The sequence below is a fragment of the Balaenoptera ricei genome, chromosome 6, assembly GCF_028023285.1.
Source record: "Balaenoptera ricei isolate mBalRic1 chromosome 6, mBalRic1.hap2, whole genome shotgun sequence".
NCBI classification, from domain to species: Eukaryota; Metazoa; Chordata; class Mammalia; order Artiodactyla; family Balaenopteridae; genus Balaenoptera; species Balaenoptera ricei.
In genome coordinates, this window is record NC_082644.1 from 88,860,177 (window position 1) to 88,874,633 (window position 14,457).

The 14,457-nt window shown below is 37.4% G+C and overlaps 1 protein-coding gene across 3 annotated transcripts in view; it reads left to right on the forward strand.

The window, feature by feature from the left end:
- The window catches only part of NCBP1 (nuclear cap binding protein subunit 1), a 41,634-nt gene that overhangs the window by 1,466 nt on the left and 25,711 nt on the right, over positions 1-14,457 (forward strand). For 2 of the 3 annotated variants that reach the window (XR_009503720.1, XM_059925123.1), the window contains exons 2-4: positions 5,581-5,669; positions 6,614-6,714; positions 8,564-8,720. Coding sequence is in view for 2 of the 3 variants with exons in the window: in XM_059925123.1 (XP_059781106.1) it covers positions 5,581-5,669; positions 6,614-6,714; positions 8,564-8,720 (347 nt within the window). In the remaining variant the exon portion in view is untranslated. Of the gene's footprint in view, positions 1-5,580; positions 5,670-6,613; positions 6,744-8,563; positions 8,721-14,457 lie in introns of those variants that run through there. The other variant, XM_059925124.1, reaches the window with a different exon arrangement.

Genomic DNA, 14,457 nt, shown 5'->3' on the forward strand with positions numbered 1-14,457 from the left:
TGGTGTGTATTTTATCACCTGTTAATGCTTAAGAGGTGATAAACATTGGCAGATGTCGACAATGTAAGAAAAAGTACAGAACAAAACATTTGAGTTAATTTTCTCCACTAACATTTTTCTCTCCTTGAATGTTGGGGCACTTTGGGGTAGAAGCAGAATCCCACTAATTTAGTTTTAACAGTGAAATATCAGATTTCTGCTAGGGCATGGCTTGAGAGGATATTCTAGTTCAGCCTTCTCATCTGACACCTAAGGGTCTAAAATTTTAGTGTAATTAACATGGAGACACGATTAGCAGTGCCCAGACACCAGTGAAAAAAAGTCCAAGGTTCTTGTCACTACACAGGTATTACTATGCTGCATGCTTTGATTTTTTTTTTTTTTTTAAACACAGGAGGCTTCTTGTATAATGTACATACAGGGCACAGAAAATAGTTTTCAGGTCCTTTGCCTTTGATTAATTAAAAACTTAATCTCCTAGAAGTCATCACTTGGGGTTTGGAGAAGTTGAGGCTTTTAAAGTTCTTCCCATTTTCTTTGCTCTTCTCATGCTTTCTCTACTCTTCTTCTTCTCTCTTCTAGGGCATCCCTAAAGGGAGAGAAAATGTTTCCAAGGGGCAGCCTGGAGAATTGGATGTGAATATGTAGAAAAACAACTTTGGCTTTGGTTATTGGGATGCTGGCATAACTTTCTTAGGAGTTAGCTTCTGGCAGCTAAATCACTGTCCATTCGGGTCTTGCTGCAGGAACCTCAGAATAAATATATAAAGACAAAGCAAAATAAAATAAGGAGTTAATTAACCAGAGTTTACTATGAATAATTTAGTAGTCGAGGGGCAGTTTATAGTCCCTCTTAGATACTACACCAAGTCTGAAACTTTCGTAAATTACAAAAGTTTGGGTAATGATCAGCTAGGGTTTATCCTAAACGGTGGTCTGAATCAAATATTTTAGATACTTTTCTTTTGGTTAAGCATCTACTAATTTTTTTTTAAATCAGAAATATTGGAAGCTTAAATACTGCAGAAAGCTATTTTAAAATAGGCTGAATTATTATTGTTGTATTAAATAGATGCATCTGAGCATTTCTGGATTATTGTCAGCTCTTATCAGTCACTGACTGCCATGGCTTTACATATGCCTGACTAGATATAATAATTTATTCAACAAATATTTAACAGTGCCAGGCACAGTTCTAACTACTGACAGTACAGCAGTGGACAATATAAAGATTCCCTTTTACAGGCAGAAAACAATCAAGTAAATATAGTGTATGATATGGTGTTAAGTGCTATGGAGAAAAAGAAAACTGGGTAAAGAGAGTAGAGGCTGCTGTCGAGGAGGAGTTGCCATTTTGTATTGGTTGGTCAGGGAAGGCCTCACTGAGAATCACATCTGATCAAAGACCTGCAGGAGGTGAGGGGGCAAACCAGATGGCAGTGTGGGGGAAACGCAGTAGTCTAAGCAAAGGGAGCCTCAAGTGCAAAGGCTTTAAGGCTAGAGTATTCCTATCATCCTCAAACAGCAAGGAGGCCAGTGTTGCTGTAGCAGAGTGAGTGAGGGGGAGAGTTGTAGGAGATAAGATCGGAAGGGTAGCAGAGGATCAGCTCACAGAGGGCAATTTTAAAATTGTATCTCTGTGCTGAGACTAGAGTGTCCTTGATCCAAGGAGATAAGTTCCGGAAGCTATACCAATGAAGTTCACCTAGAGATGGATTTACAGACAAGGAAAGGAAAGTCCTAAATGGAAATTAATGTGTATGGATACCGGTCCAGTGCTAAATCTAACTCATTTCTTAGACTCTTTTTAAGAATGTCTCTGAAGCTTTTCAGTTATTTTCGATATGCATACAATAGCTGTTCAATATATTGCTTTGTTCTTTTAAGAAAGTTTTTAGATTGTCCATAATCTTGGCCAAAACCCCATATTAGTCCCTTTTAAGCTACTTAGAATTAGGTCCTTACCTTTTAGACGGTGACTGTTCTTTTACCTAACTATAGAAAATAAAATGAATAGAAGTGAAGGGGTTTGTTTTTCTGATGAAAAGTATACTTTGTTTCAGAAGTGATGGTTACTTCTTTAAATCTGCAGGATCAAGGTGCTTTACTTTTCCCTTTTCCCTTGTTGTTTTTGTTACTTTCTCTTTTACAGAGTTGGTTTTTGTTTCCACTTTGTGGGTCTAAAATTTTTTATAGTACATATAATTCTAAATAAGGATGTAAGATGTGTAGTACAGTGTATCCACAAAGAATAAGGATCACCTTACAGGCGAAAAATTATTTGGTGTATTAAGATTCTTTTTGATGGGTTTGAAAAATTATTTGGTGTATTAAGATTCTTTCTGATGGGTTTTTTGTTGGTTTTTTTATTTGGCTGCATTGGATCTTCATTGCTGAGCGTGGGCTTCTCTCGTTGCAGAGCACAGGCCCTAGGCGCACAGGCTTCAGTAATTGTGGCACGAGGGCTCAGTAGTTGTGGCTCGCGGGCTCTAGAGTGCAGGCTCAGTAATTGTGGCACACGGGCTTAGTTGCAGTCTTCCCAGACCAGGGATCGAACCCGTGTCCCCTGCATTGGCAGGCGGATTCTTAACCACTGTGCTACCAGGGAAGTCCCTTTCTGATGGGTTTTAATAGAGACTTGCTTCCCTCTTTTGTACTAGGCAAGGGTGTCAGAACGAAGTGCTAATGTGTAGCTTTAATTTACATTGTAAAACTTCTACTTAGTTAACATGTTAATATAAAATCTGTTGTTGTTTTGGGAGCTACCTTAGATATGCTTTCTTGAGGGTAGGTGAAAACATTCAGCTCATTCCCAAAATTTTATTCTTCATTAAAGTGCTTTATTCTACTTCCCCATGCTCTTGCCCACATTCTCTTCAGTTCAGTATCCTGTTACTGTGCATGAGTTCACATTGTGTCTGTATGTCCCCCTCCCACCCCTCTTTATATTCTCTCCAATATCAGGTGAGTGTGGGGCATCTCTTACTTAATACTTTCTGCCTCTTCTCATTTTCCAAGCATAGTAAAAATGAGAAGAAGAAGAGAAAAGAAGAGTTGCACTTCAGAGATAGGACTGTATACTGTATTTTCTAGTTCTTCAGAAATCCTACCTTCTCTCCCCACAGCAGTATTTTCTTCTTTTCAGTCTTACAAGAAGGCCTAGGAGGGTTGCTTTAAAGACCGGGGTATGTTTCTAAACTGATTTGAGAACAAGCCAGCTGGATGGTTAATTTAGAGAGGGTGTGGAGGTGGGATGTGGGATAAAGGGTTGGCAAAGTAGATGGGCCAGAAAGAAAGGAACAATGGTTAAAGTTTTAAAAAAAAAACTGCTCTCATTTGGCTAGTTTTTTAGCATCTGCATTCTCCCAACCTTACCAGAATCTGGTTCTGAAGAACATTTAGTATATTCTGCTTTCTAGAACAGAGTTTCTCAACATCAGCACTACTGCCATTTTGGGCTGGATTATTCTTTGTTGTTGGGAGTTGTCCTATGCAATGTGGTATGTTTAGTAGAATCTCTGGCCCCTGCCCACTGGATTCCAGAGTTGTGACAACTAAAAATGTCTCCAGAGATTGCCAAGTGGCTCCTGGGGGACAAAAATCCAACCCAGTTGAGAACCACTGCTCTTAGAGAAGGCTATTTTAATGTCCTGGCTGATAGCTTATATAAACATTGCATCAAATATGTCATTTTTTTCAATGAATGGATCCTGGAAATAGAAGTCCTTTGTGTCGAATTTGGCTCTTGGGGTGGTGGAACCTTTATAGAGATCCTGTGACTTCAGTTTAATGTATATTTGAGAATCAAGGTCACTGATCCCACAATACCACACATGTCCACAACTTTACACGGACACATATCTCCAGGAATACATCACAGCTGTCATGCTGCATGTGTATTATATTTTTTATGGCATTATCCCTTCAAAACTATCCCTTCAAAATTCAGTGGTTATTTAAACCAGATCCTAATGATAACTAAGGGGCTGGGGAGGTGGTCAAAGCACACAGTGCTTTGCCCTATGGCCTTTTATAATACTTTGTTTGGTCCTATCTAGATAGTCATAGATTGGTTTTATTCAGCTTGAGTTCAGGTGGTAGGTACCTGAAGATCATTTCAGACATTGGAAAAATTTTTAACACCCCAAGCTTAGAATAGCCAAGTGCTGTGTTTTATGAAAATCATTGTTATTTTTCAAGCCAAATGTTCCAGTGGCAAGTAAGTAATTATGAACTCTGTAAAAATGGTTCAGTTCCTTTGGCTGTACAAGTCTGGAGAAGATTAAAAGTATAACTTGCTACTGGGTAACCCTATATCTGCAGATTTTCATTATTAATACAGATCTCCAACACAGTTACAGATTATTGCTTCCTTGTTCACATGCCATCCTAATAATCTAATTGGTGGAAGTTAAAAATTGAATTATACTGGGAGACTAGCCAACATTGTGTGTAGCAACAGCATCATGTTCCATATTTAACACCTTATTTGAAATTTTTTCAGCCTTATGTTAGTCCACAAAAGGATATAAGGTGGGTATGTTGAGGTTTTAAACAAAATGTTGGTAGTAAGAGATCACTAACAGCAAGACCGAACAATAGACAGTCCAGTGCTTAAGGATGATTTGTAGCACAGCTTCATTCAAATTGAATTCTTCAGCGACCAAAAGGACAGATAGATGACTGGTAATGATTTCAGAATGGTAGTTTTTGTTTGTTTGCACAACTCTGAATGACACTGTTTTTGAACATAATAGCATCAGTAAAGTACGGAACCAAGAGCTGGTTAAAGCAGGAAACCATAAAACATATACCTTTTCCCCACCGATTGTTTGATATAGTATTCAGGACTTTTCTTTGAGTATGTCTGCTGATTGTAATTCTCATTGTTTGGGATGAACTAGACCCTAGTGCTGCAAGGTCTATAGAACCAAAACCGTTAATCGAAGAGTTACGAGCTCAGACATTTGTAAAAACTAGTGAGGAATCCTAATGTTTTATGCTCCCTTTCCCATCTTTTGAAGTTTTCCTCTTCATACCTTTCTTTTTTAAAAGCTTTTTTTCCCCTAATCAAGTCTTTCCACAGCATTCAACTTGGTTTTTACAACCATATTTCATCAGTTTACATAATTTTCATTATTAAAATAATGAGTACTACTGGCACCGACAGGTTTTAGGAACAAGTGACTAAGGATGAATAAACAACTCAAGTTCAAAGAATGGGAATAGCCATACATGAGTGTTACAGGGAGTCTTCTAACTGCTAGTGGTTAGCATGTTATGGGCACCTTTGCTGCCTATCCATAGAAATGGACAGGGCTGCTGCATTGCGTTGCTCCATGGGGGCACTATAATCACAAAATTTAACATAAATAATGCTTCCTGGAGTTATGGTGCCCCTGGGTATGGAGACTGTTGGTTGATCTAGCCTTGTCTGAGAAGTGAAGGGTCAGTTAAGCGCTTCTACTGTGTGTAAATAGTAGGGCTTCTGGTACAAAAGTGATTATAGCATTAAAAAAGTTAACGTTTTTGATAACAGATGCATCGTGTAATGTTCACTTTTTTACATTGTTGAAACAGGGGGACAGCCTCACAAAAGGAGAAAGACCTCTGATGCAAATGAAACTGAAGATCATTTGGAATCTTTAATATGCAAAGTAGGAGAAAAGGTATGATCAAAATAGGCACAGACTGTTATGGGCTTAGGGCTGTAGTTGACTGTGCTTGATTAGTTTCTGCATCTGCAAACTCGATGATCTAAGTTGTGGGCAAAGTTTGTATTGCCATATATCTATATCCCAAAGTAAATGCATATTAAAAGCCTTGGAATGCAGAGAGTTAAATGTTATTAGTAATTTTCATAGAATATGAGTCTTAGAAGGGACCTTAGGGAATAGTCCACTCAATTTAAAAATGAAGACCAGGGGCTTCCCTGGTGGCGCAGTGGTTGGGAATCTGCCTGCCAGTGCAGGGGACATGGGTTTGAGCCCTGGTCCGGGAAGATCCCACATGCCGCAGAGCAGCTGGGCCCGTGTGCCACAGCTACTGAGTCTGCCCTCTGGAGCCCGTGAGCCACAACTACTGAGCCCACATGCCACAACTACTAAGCCTGCGTGCCTAGAGCCCACGCTCCGCAACAGGAGAGGCCACCATAATGAGAAACCCGTGCACCACGGCGAGGAGTAGTCCCCGCTGGCCACAACTAGAGGAAGCCTGTGCGCAGCAGTGAAGACCCAATGCAGCCAAAAATAAATAAATAAAATAAATAAATTAAAAAAAATTTTTTTTAATGTATTAAAAAAAAAATTTGAAGACCGAGGAAGTTCTGGATAGTTGAGGTAATTTGCCCGGTCATAAAATTAAGTGAATTAGTTAGAGAAGTAGAATAGAGCCCAGAATGTCCTTGCATTTCTAATACTTGTTCTGCTATCTTAGATTGCTTTTTAAATTTTATTCGTTCTCTTTTCATGGTTTTCTAAAGAATAATAACAACTGAATTTATTTATACTAAACTGTCAGTGCCTTATGCGTAACTTTTTTATCGTCACCTAGAAAATTTTAATGCACTAATTGCTGAGTACTTGACAGATATTTAATATGCTGTCCTCTACAGAGTGCCTGCTCTTTGGAGAGCAACCTAGAAGGCTTGGCTGGCGTTCTGGAAGCTGATCTTCCTAACTATAAGAGCAAGATCTTAAGGCTTCTTTGTACAGTGTATGTATACAAAAGATTTATGAATCCAGGTGATAATGTATTATCTACTCTTAAATGCTTGTGAATGTTCAGAAGATGTGTTTATGTTCCATATGTCATCTGCTTTCATTCTGTGGGGAATTTGTCAAACGAAATGACCTTTTGCCCTTTGGCGAACTCTTAGAGATAAATAGGATGAAAATTGAGCATTTTCTTTGTTTCGTTTCTTGGATCCTTAGAATCATTTGAGTTGACTACTTTTAAGTGAGAAAGTAGACAGCTTCACATTCAGCGATTTTCTTTTAAGCACTTACAATTAAATATATATAATAGAGTTTAATTTATACTTTTAATCAGTAGTATCAAACATATTTGAGAACCAGTCACTCGAGTAATAATGGCCCTTCTTAGAAGGTTGAAGATACTTTTGACGCTATGACATAATAGGCATAATCTTTCTCTGAATTAGGTTAGCTAGAATGAGTATCAGCATTTAATTTGTAAGGACATTAGAATGGGAAAAGTCTCACATGAAATCATGAAACAGTCTCTCCCAACAGTGGAATTAGCAATCCAGACTTCCTCATCACTCAGGGGGACATTGGTCACTCTAAACTGTATGCTTTGCAAAGGAGTATCTCTGACTTCTGGATAAAGGAGTCTTCATTATGAAGGTGCCTTAAAATGTTATTTCAGTTATTTTAAAATAATGGGTTTTTTAAATTGCTTACAGCTCAGTTTTGAAATTTAAAAATGTACACACAAATTGAAACTATCAGTGGATTTTACTTTAACATCTCATAAAATACAAATAATTTCAGATGTAATTTTTTTAAGGAATCTAGTTAATATTCAGGAAGACATGTCCTTAGACTAAGAAACTAATACTAAGAAAAGTTATTTGGCTGTAGTTATCCAGAGATTCCTTCTGTTTTGAAAGCATTTATTAGAATAGAGTAGATTTATGCTTAAACTCTGATGGAAGCCATGACTTTGAAGCAGGGGAGGGTTGAGGAGGAATGGTTACTATCAATGCAGTTATTTTTTTAAAACCTAAATTGTCCCTAACACTCTTTGCTAGGAACCTTGGGAAAATGCAAAAAGTATAAGAGAATCTGAACAATCAGGAGTTCCCATTTGCTTTTCTTTTTTGAGCTAATTTCTAAAGGCTGCCTAAATTAGGGATCAACATTTGCTTTTTTCAAAGATTTATTACTGTAATCCTCTTCTCTACTTTTCAAATAACTTTAATGAAAATTAGCACACTTGAGTAAGCAAACTGGATGTAAGGAAATCTTACTATATCAGAGTACCATGTTAAAAATTCAACAATTTAACTGATAGGAACGGGTTTTAGTTCTGAATTTTTTCTAAGCAACTAGAATAGTGTTTCTCCAAGTGAAATTCTGATCCCGTGACATTTGGTCGGCTAAGTTTAGAAATGTTGATTGCTCCATCTCCCCCTTAATGATTCTGCATTAAATAAACTTGTTTCACTCAGCAATTGCCAGATATCTTACCATGGAAACCATTTTCTGTAGACCTGCTATTCAATTCCACTAAGCACATTGGAAGAAAAACTGGTCTAGCGTCAGTTATATCTATTTTAGTTTGATGACTTCACAATTAGAGTGTTTTACTTTCTTAACTCTTGGATTAACTAACTAGAATTAAAATGAAAAAATTGAGGGAGCCATGTCTGCAACTCTTCTCAATATTTATGCCTTTTCTGACATAGTTTTAAAAACATAGCTAAATGTAATGCTTTTCTAAAGTTAGTAAAACAATTTAAAATTTTATGTAGTATAAAATTCAGCAACTTAATGCTGTTGTTTTGGGATCTTCTTATTGTGCTGGGTTCTCAAATCAGTGCACGTCTGTTACCTGAGAAGTTGACAATTTATACAACATTAGTTGGACTACTAAATGCCAGGAATTACAACTTTGGTGGAGAATTTGTAGAAGCCATGATTCGTCAACTTAAAGAATCGTTGAAAGCAAACAATTATAATGAAGCTGTATATTTGGTAAGTTTTTTGTTTTTTTGGCTTTTGGGGAGCTTTTTGGTATGTTGTGACTTAGTGTTGGGATGAAGGGGAGAGGTGAGCTACAACCAAATAATTTATCTTTTCTCTTGAAATACAGTTCCCCACTCACCACAACAGCTGCTCTTTTGAAACCATTCTTTTTTTTTTTTAATCTTTATTGGAGTATAATTGCTTCACAATACCATGTTAGTTTCTGTTGCACAACAAAGCGAATCAGCCATATGCATACACATGTCCCCATATCCCCTCCCTCTTGAGCCTCCCTCCCATCCTCCCTATCCCACCCCTCTAGGTCATCGCAAAGAGCCGAACCTATCTCCCTATGCTATGCTGCTGCTTCCCACCAGCCAACTATTTTACATTCAGTAGTGTATATATGTCGATGCTACTCTCACTTCACCCCAGCTTCGCCCTCCCAACCCATGTCACCAAGTCCATTCTCTGTGTCTACCTCTTTATTCCTGCCCTACAACTAGGTTCATCACTACCTTTTTTTTTTTTTTTAGATTCCATATATATGCGTTAGCATACGGTATTTGTTTTTCCCTTTCTGACTTACTTCACTCTGTATGACAGACTCTAGGTCCATCCACCTCACTACAAATAACTCAATTTCGCTTCCTTTTATGGCTGAGTAATATTCCATTGTATATATGTGCCACATCTTCTTTATCCATTCTTCTGTCGATGGACATTTAGGTTGGTTCCATGTCCTGGCTATTGTAAATAGTGCTGCAGTAAACATTGTGGTGCATGTCTGTTTCTGAATTATGGTTTTCTCAGGGTATATGCCCAGTAATGGGATTGCTGGGTCATATGGTAGTTCTATTTTTAGTTTTTTAAGGAACCTCCATACTATTTTCCATAGTGGTTGTATCAATTTACATTCCCAGCAGCAGTGTAGAAGGGTTCCCTTTTCACCATACCCTTTCCAGCATTTATTGTTTCTAGCTTTTTTGATAATGGCCATTCTGACCGGCGTGAGGTGATACCTCATTGTAGTTTTGATTTACATTTCTCTAATAATTAGTGATGTTGAGCATCTTTTCATGTGCCTCTTGGCCATCTGTATGTCTTCCTTGGTGAAATGTCTACTTAGGTCTTCTGCCCATTTTTTAACTGGATTGTTTGTTTTTTTGATATTGAGCTCCATGAGCTGTTTGTATACTTTGGAGATTAATCCTTTGTCATTTCATTTGCAAATATTTTCTCCCATTCTGAGGGTTGTCTTTTTGTCTTGTTTATGGTTTCCTTTGCTGTGCAAAAGCTTTTAAGTTTAATTAAATCCCATTTGTTTATTTTTGTTTTTATTTCTGTTACTCTAGGAGGTGGGTCAAAAAAGATCTTGCTGTGGTTTATGTCAAAGAGTGTTTTTCCTATGTTTTCCTCTAAAAGTTTTATAGTGTCTGGTCTTAACATTTAACTCTTTAATCCATTTGGAGTTTATTTTTGTGTATGGTGTTAGGTAGTGTTCTAATTTCAATTCTTTTACATGTAGCTGTCCAGTTTTCCCAGCACCACTTATTGAAAAGGCTGTCTTTTCTCCGTTGTATGTTCTTGCCTCCTTTGTCGTAAATTAGGTGCCCATATGTGCGTGGGTTTATCCCTGGGCATTCTGTCCTGTACCATTGATCTGTATTTATGTTTCTTTTTTTTTTATAAATTTATTTATTGATTTATTTATGTATGGCTGTGTTGGGTCTTTCGTTTCTGTGCGAGGGCTTTCTCTAGTTGCGGCAAGCTGGGGCCACTCTTCATCGCGGTGCGCGGGCCTCTCACTATTGCGGCCTCTCTTGTTGCGGAGCACAGGCTCCAGACGCGCAGGCTCAGTAGTTGTGGCTCACGGGCCTAGTTGCTCCTCGGCATGTGGGATCTTCCCAGACCAGGGCTCGAACCCATGTCCCCTGCATTGTCAGGCAGATTCTCAACCACTGCACTACCAGGGAAGCCCTGTATTTATGTTTCTGTGCCAGTACCATACTGTCTTGATTACTGTACCTTTGTGGTATGGTTTGAAGTTAGGGAACCTGATTCCTCCAACTCCATTTTACTTTCTCAAGATTGCTTTGGCTATTTGGGTCTTTTGTGTTTCCATACGAATTGTAAGATTTTTTTGTTCTAATTCTGTGAAGAATGCCGTTGGTAGTTTGACAGGGATTGCATTGAATCTGTAGATTGCTTTGGGTAGTATAGTCATTTTCACAATATTGATTCTTCCAAACCAAGAACATGGTATATTTCTCCATCTGTTTATGTCATCTTTGATTTCTTTCATCAGTGTTTTATAGTTTTGTGAGTACAAGTCTTTTGCCTCCTTAGGCAGGTTTATTCCTAGGTATTTTATTCTTTTTGTTGCAATGGTAAACGGGAGTGTCTCCCTAATTTCTCTTTCTGATTTTTCATTGTTGGTGTATAGGAATGCCAGAGATTTCTGTGCATTAATTTTGTATCCTGCAACCTTACCAAATTCATTGATTAGTTCTACTAGTTTTCTGGCGGCATCTTTAGGATTTTCTATGTATAGTATCGTGTCATCGGCAAACAGTGACAGTTTTACTTCTTCTTTTCCAATTTGTATTCCTTTTATTTCTTCTTCTTCTCTGATTGTTTTGGCTAGGACTTCCAAAACTATGTTGAATAAGAGTGGCAAGAGTGGGCATCCTTGTCTTGTTCCTGATGCTAGTGAAAATGCTTTCAGTTTTTCACCATTGAGTATGATGCTTGCTGTGGGTTTGTCATATATGGCCTTTTTTATGTTGAGGTAGGTTCCCTCTATGTCCATTTTCTGGAGAGTTTTTATCATAAATGGGTGTTGAATTTTGTCAGAAGCTTTTTCTGCATCTATTGAGATGATCATATGGTTTTTATTCCTTAATTTGTTAATGTGGTGTATCACATTGATTGATTTGCATATATTGAAGAATCCTTGCATCCCTGGGATGAATCCCACTTGATCATGGTTATCCTTTTAATGTGCTGTTGGATTCTGTTTGCTAGTATTTTGTTCAGGATTTTTGTATCTATGTTCATCAGTGATAATTGGTCTATAATTTTCTTTTTTTTGTGATCTCTTTTTCTGGTTTTGGTATCAGGGTGATGGTGGCTTCGTAGAATGAATTTGGGAGTGTTTCTCCCTCTGCAATTTTTGGAAGAGTTTGAGAAGGATTGGTGTTAGCTCTTCTCTAAATGTTTGATAGAATTCGCCTGTGAAGCCATCTGGTTCTGGACTTTTGTTTGTTGGAAGATTTTTAATTATGGTTTCAATTTCATTACTTGTGATAGATCTATTTATATTTTCTAATTCTTCCTGGTTCAGTCTTGGAAAATTGTACCTTTCCAAGAATTTGTCCACTTCTTCGTGGTTGTCCATTTTATTGGCATATAGTAGTTTTAGTAATCTCTTATAATCCTTTGTATTTCTGCAGTGTCAGTTGTGAGTTCTCCTTTTTCATTTCTAATTTTATTGATTTGAGTCCTCTCCCTTTTTTTCTTGATTAGTCTGGCTAAGGGTTTATCAATTTTGTTTATCTTCTCAAAGAATCAGCTTTTAGTTACATTGATCTTTGCTATTGTTTTCTTCATTTCTATTTCATTTATTTCTGCTCGGATCTTTATGATTTCTTTCCTTCTACTGACTTTGGGTTTTCTTTGTTCTTCTTTCTCTAGTTGTTTTAAGTGTAGAGTTAGATGTTTATTTGAGATTTTTCTTGTTTCTTGAGGTGAGATTGAATTGCTATAAACTTCCCTCTTAGAACTGCTTTTGCTGCGTCCCATAGGTTTTTGGGTCGTCATGTTTTCATTGTCATTTGTTTCTATGTATTTTTTTATTTCTTCTTTGATTTCTGCAGTGATCTCTTGGTTATTTAGTAGCCCACTGTTTAGCCTCCATGTATTTGTGTTTTTTACAGTTTTTTTCCTGTAATTGATTTCCAATCTCATAGTGCTGTGGTCAGAAAAGATGCTTGGTAGGATTTCAGTTTTCTTAAATTTTCCAAGGCTTGATTTATGACCCAAGATGTGATCTTTCCTGGAGAATGTTCCATGTGCATTTGAGAAGAAAGTGTATTCTGCCACTTTTGGGTGGAACGTTCTATAAATATCAGTTAGATCTATCTGGTCTATTGTGTCATTTAAAGCTTATCTTTCCTATTTATTTTCTATTTGGATGATCTGTCCATTGGTATAAGTGGGGTGTTAAAGTCCCCTACTATTATTGTGTTACTGTCGATTTCTCCTTTCATGGTTGTTAGCATTTGCCTTATGTATTGAGGTGCTCCTCTGTTGGGTACATAAACATTTATAATTGTTATATCATCTTCTTGGGTTGATCCTTTGATCATTATGTAGTGTTCCTCCTTATCTGTTGTAGCAGTCTTTATTTTAAAGTCTATTTTATCTGATACAAGTATTGCTACTCCAGCTTTCTTCTGATTTCCATTTGCATGGAATATCTTTTTCTATCCCTTCACTTTCGGTCTGTATATGTCCCTAGGTCTGAAGTGGGTCTCTTGTAGACAGCATATATATGGGTCTTGTTTTTGTATCCATTCAGCCAGTCTGTGTCTTTTGGTTGGGGTGTTTAATCCATTTACATTCAAGTTTATTGTCGATATGTATGTTCCTATTACCATTTTCTTAATGGTTTTGGGTTTGTTTTCGTGGGTCTTTTTCTTCTCTTACGTTTCCCGCTTAGAGAAGTTTCTTTAGCATTTGTTGTAAAGCTGGTTTGGTGGTGCTGAATTCTCTTAGCTTTTGTTTGTCTGAAAAGCTTTTGACTTCTCCATCAAATCTGAATGAGATCCTTGCTGGGTAGAGTAATCTTGGTTGTAGGTTTTTCTCTTTCATCACTTTAAGTATATTCTGCTACTCCCTTTTGGCCTACAGAGTTTCCACTGAAAAATCAGCTGATAACCTTATGGGGATTCCTTTGTATGTTATTTTTTGTTTTTCCTTTGCTGCTCTTAATACTTTTTCTTTGAATTTAAATTTTGTTAGTTTGATTAATATGTGTGTTGGTGTGTTTTTCCTAGGGTTTATCCTGTATGGGACTCTCTGTGCTTCCTGGACTTGGGTGACTATTTCCTTTCCCATGTTAGGGAAGTTTTCCCCTGTAATCTCTTCAGATATTTTCTCAGACCCTTTCTTTTTTTCTTCTTCTTCTGGGACCCCTATAATTTGAATGTTGGTGCATTTAGTGTTGTCCCAGAGGTCTCTGAGATTGTCTTCAATTCTTTTCATTCTTCTTTCTTTATTCTGCTCCTCGGCAGTTATTTCCACTGTTTTGTCTTCCAGCTCACTTATTCATTCTTCTGCCTCCGTTATTCTGTTATTGATTCCTTCTAGTGTATTTTTCATTTCAGTTATTGTATTGTTCATCTCTGTTTGTTTGTTCTTTAGTTCTTTTAGATCTTTGTTAAACATTTTTTGTATTTGTTTTTTGGTATGTTATGACTTAGTGTTGGGATGAAGGGGAGCGGTGAGCTACAACCAAATAATTTATCTTTTCTCTTGAAATACAGTTCCCCACTCACCACAACAGCTGCTCTTTTGAAACCATTCTTTTTTTTTTTAATAAATTTATTTATTTTATTTATTTATTTTGGCTGCATTGGGTCTTCGTTGCTGCACGTGGGCTGTCTCTAGTTGCAGTGAGCAGGGGCTACTCTTCGTTGCAGTGCATGGGCTTCTCATTGCAGTGGCTTCTCTTGTTGCGGAC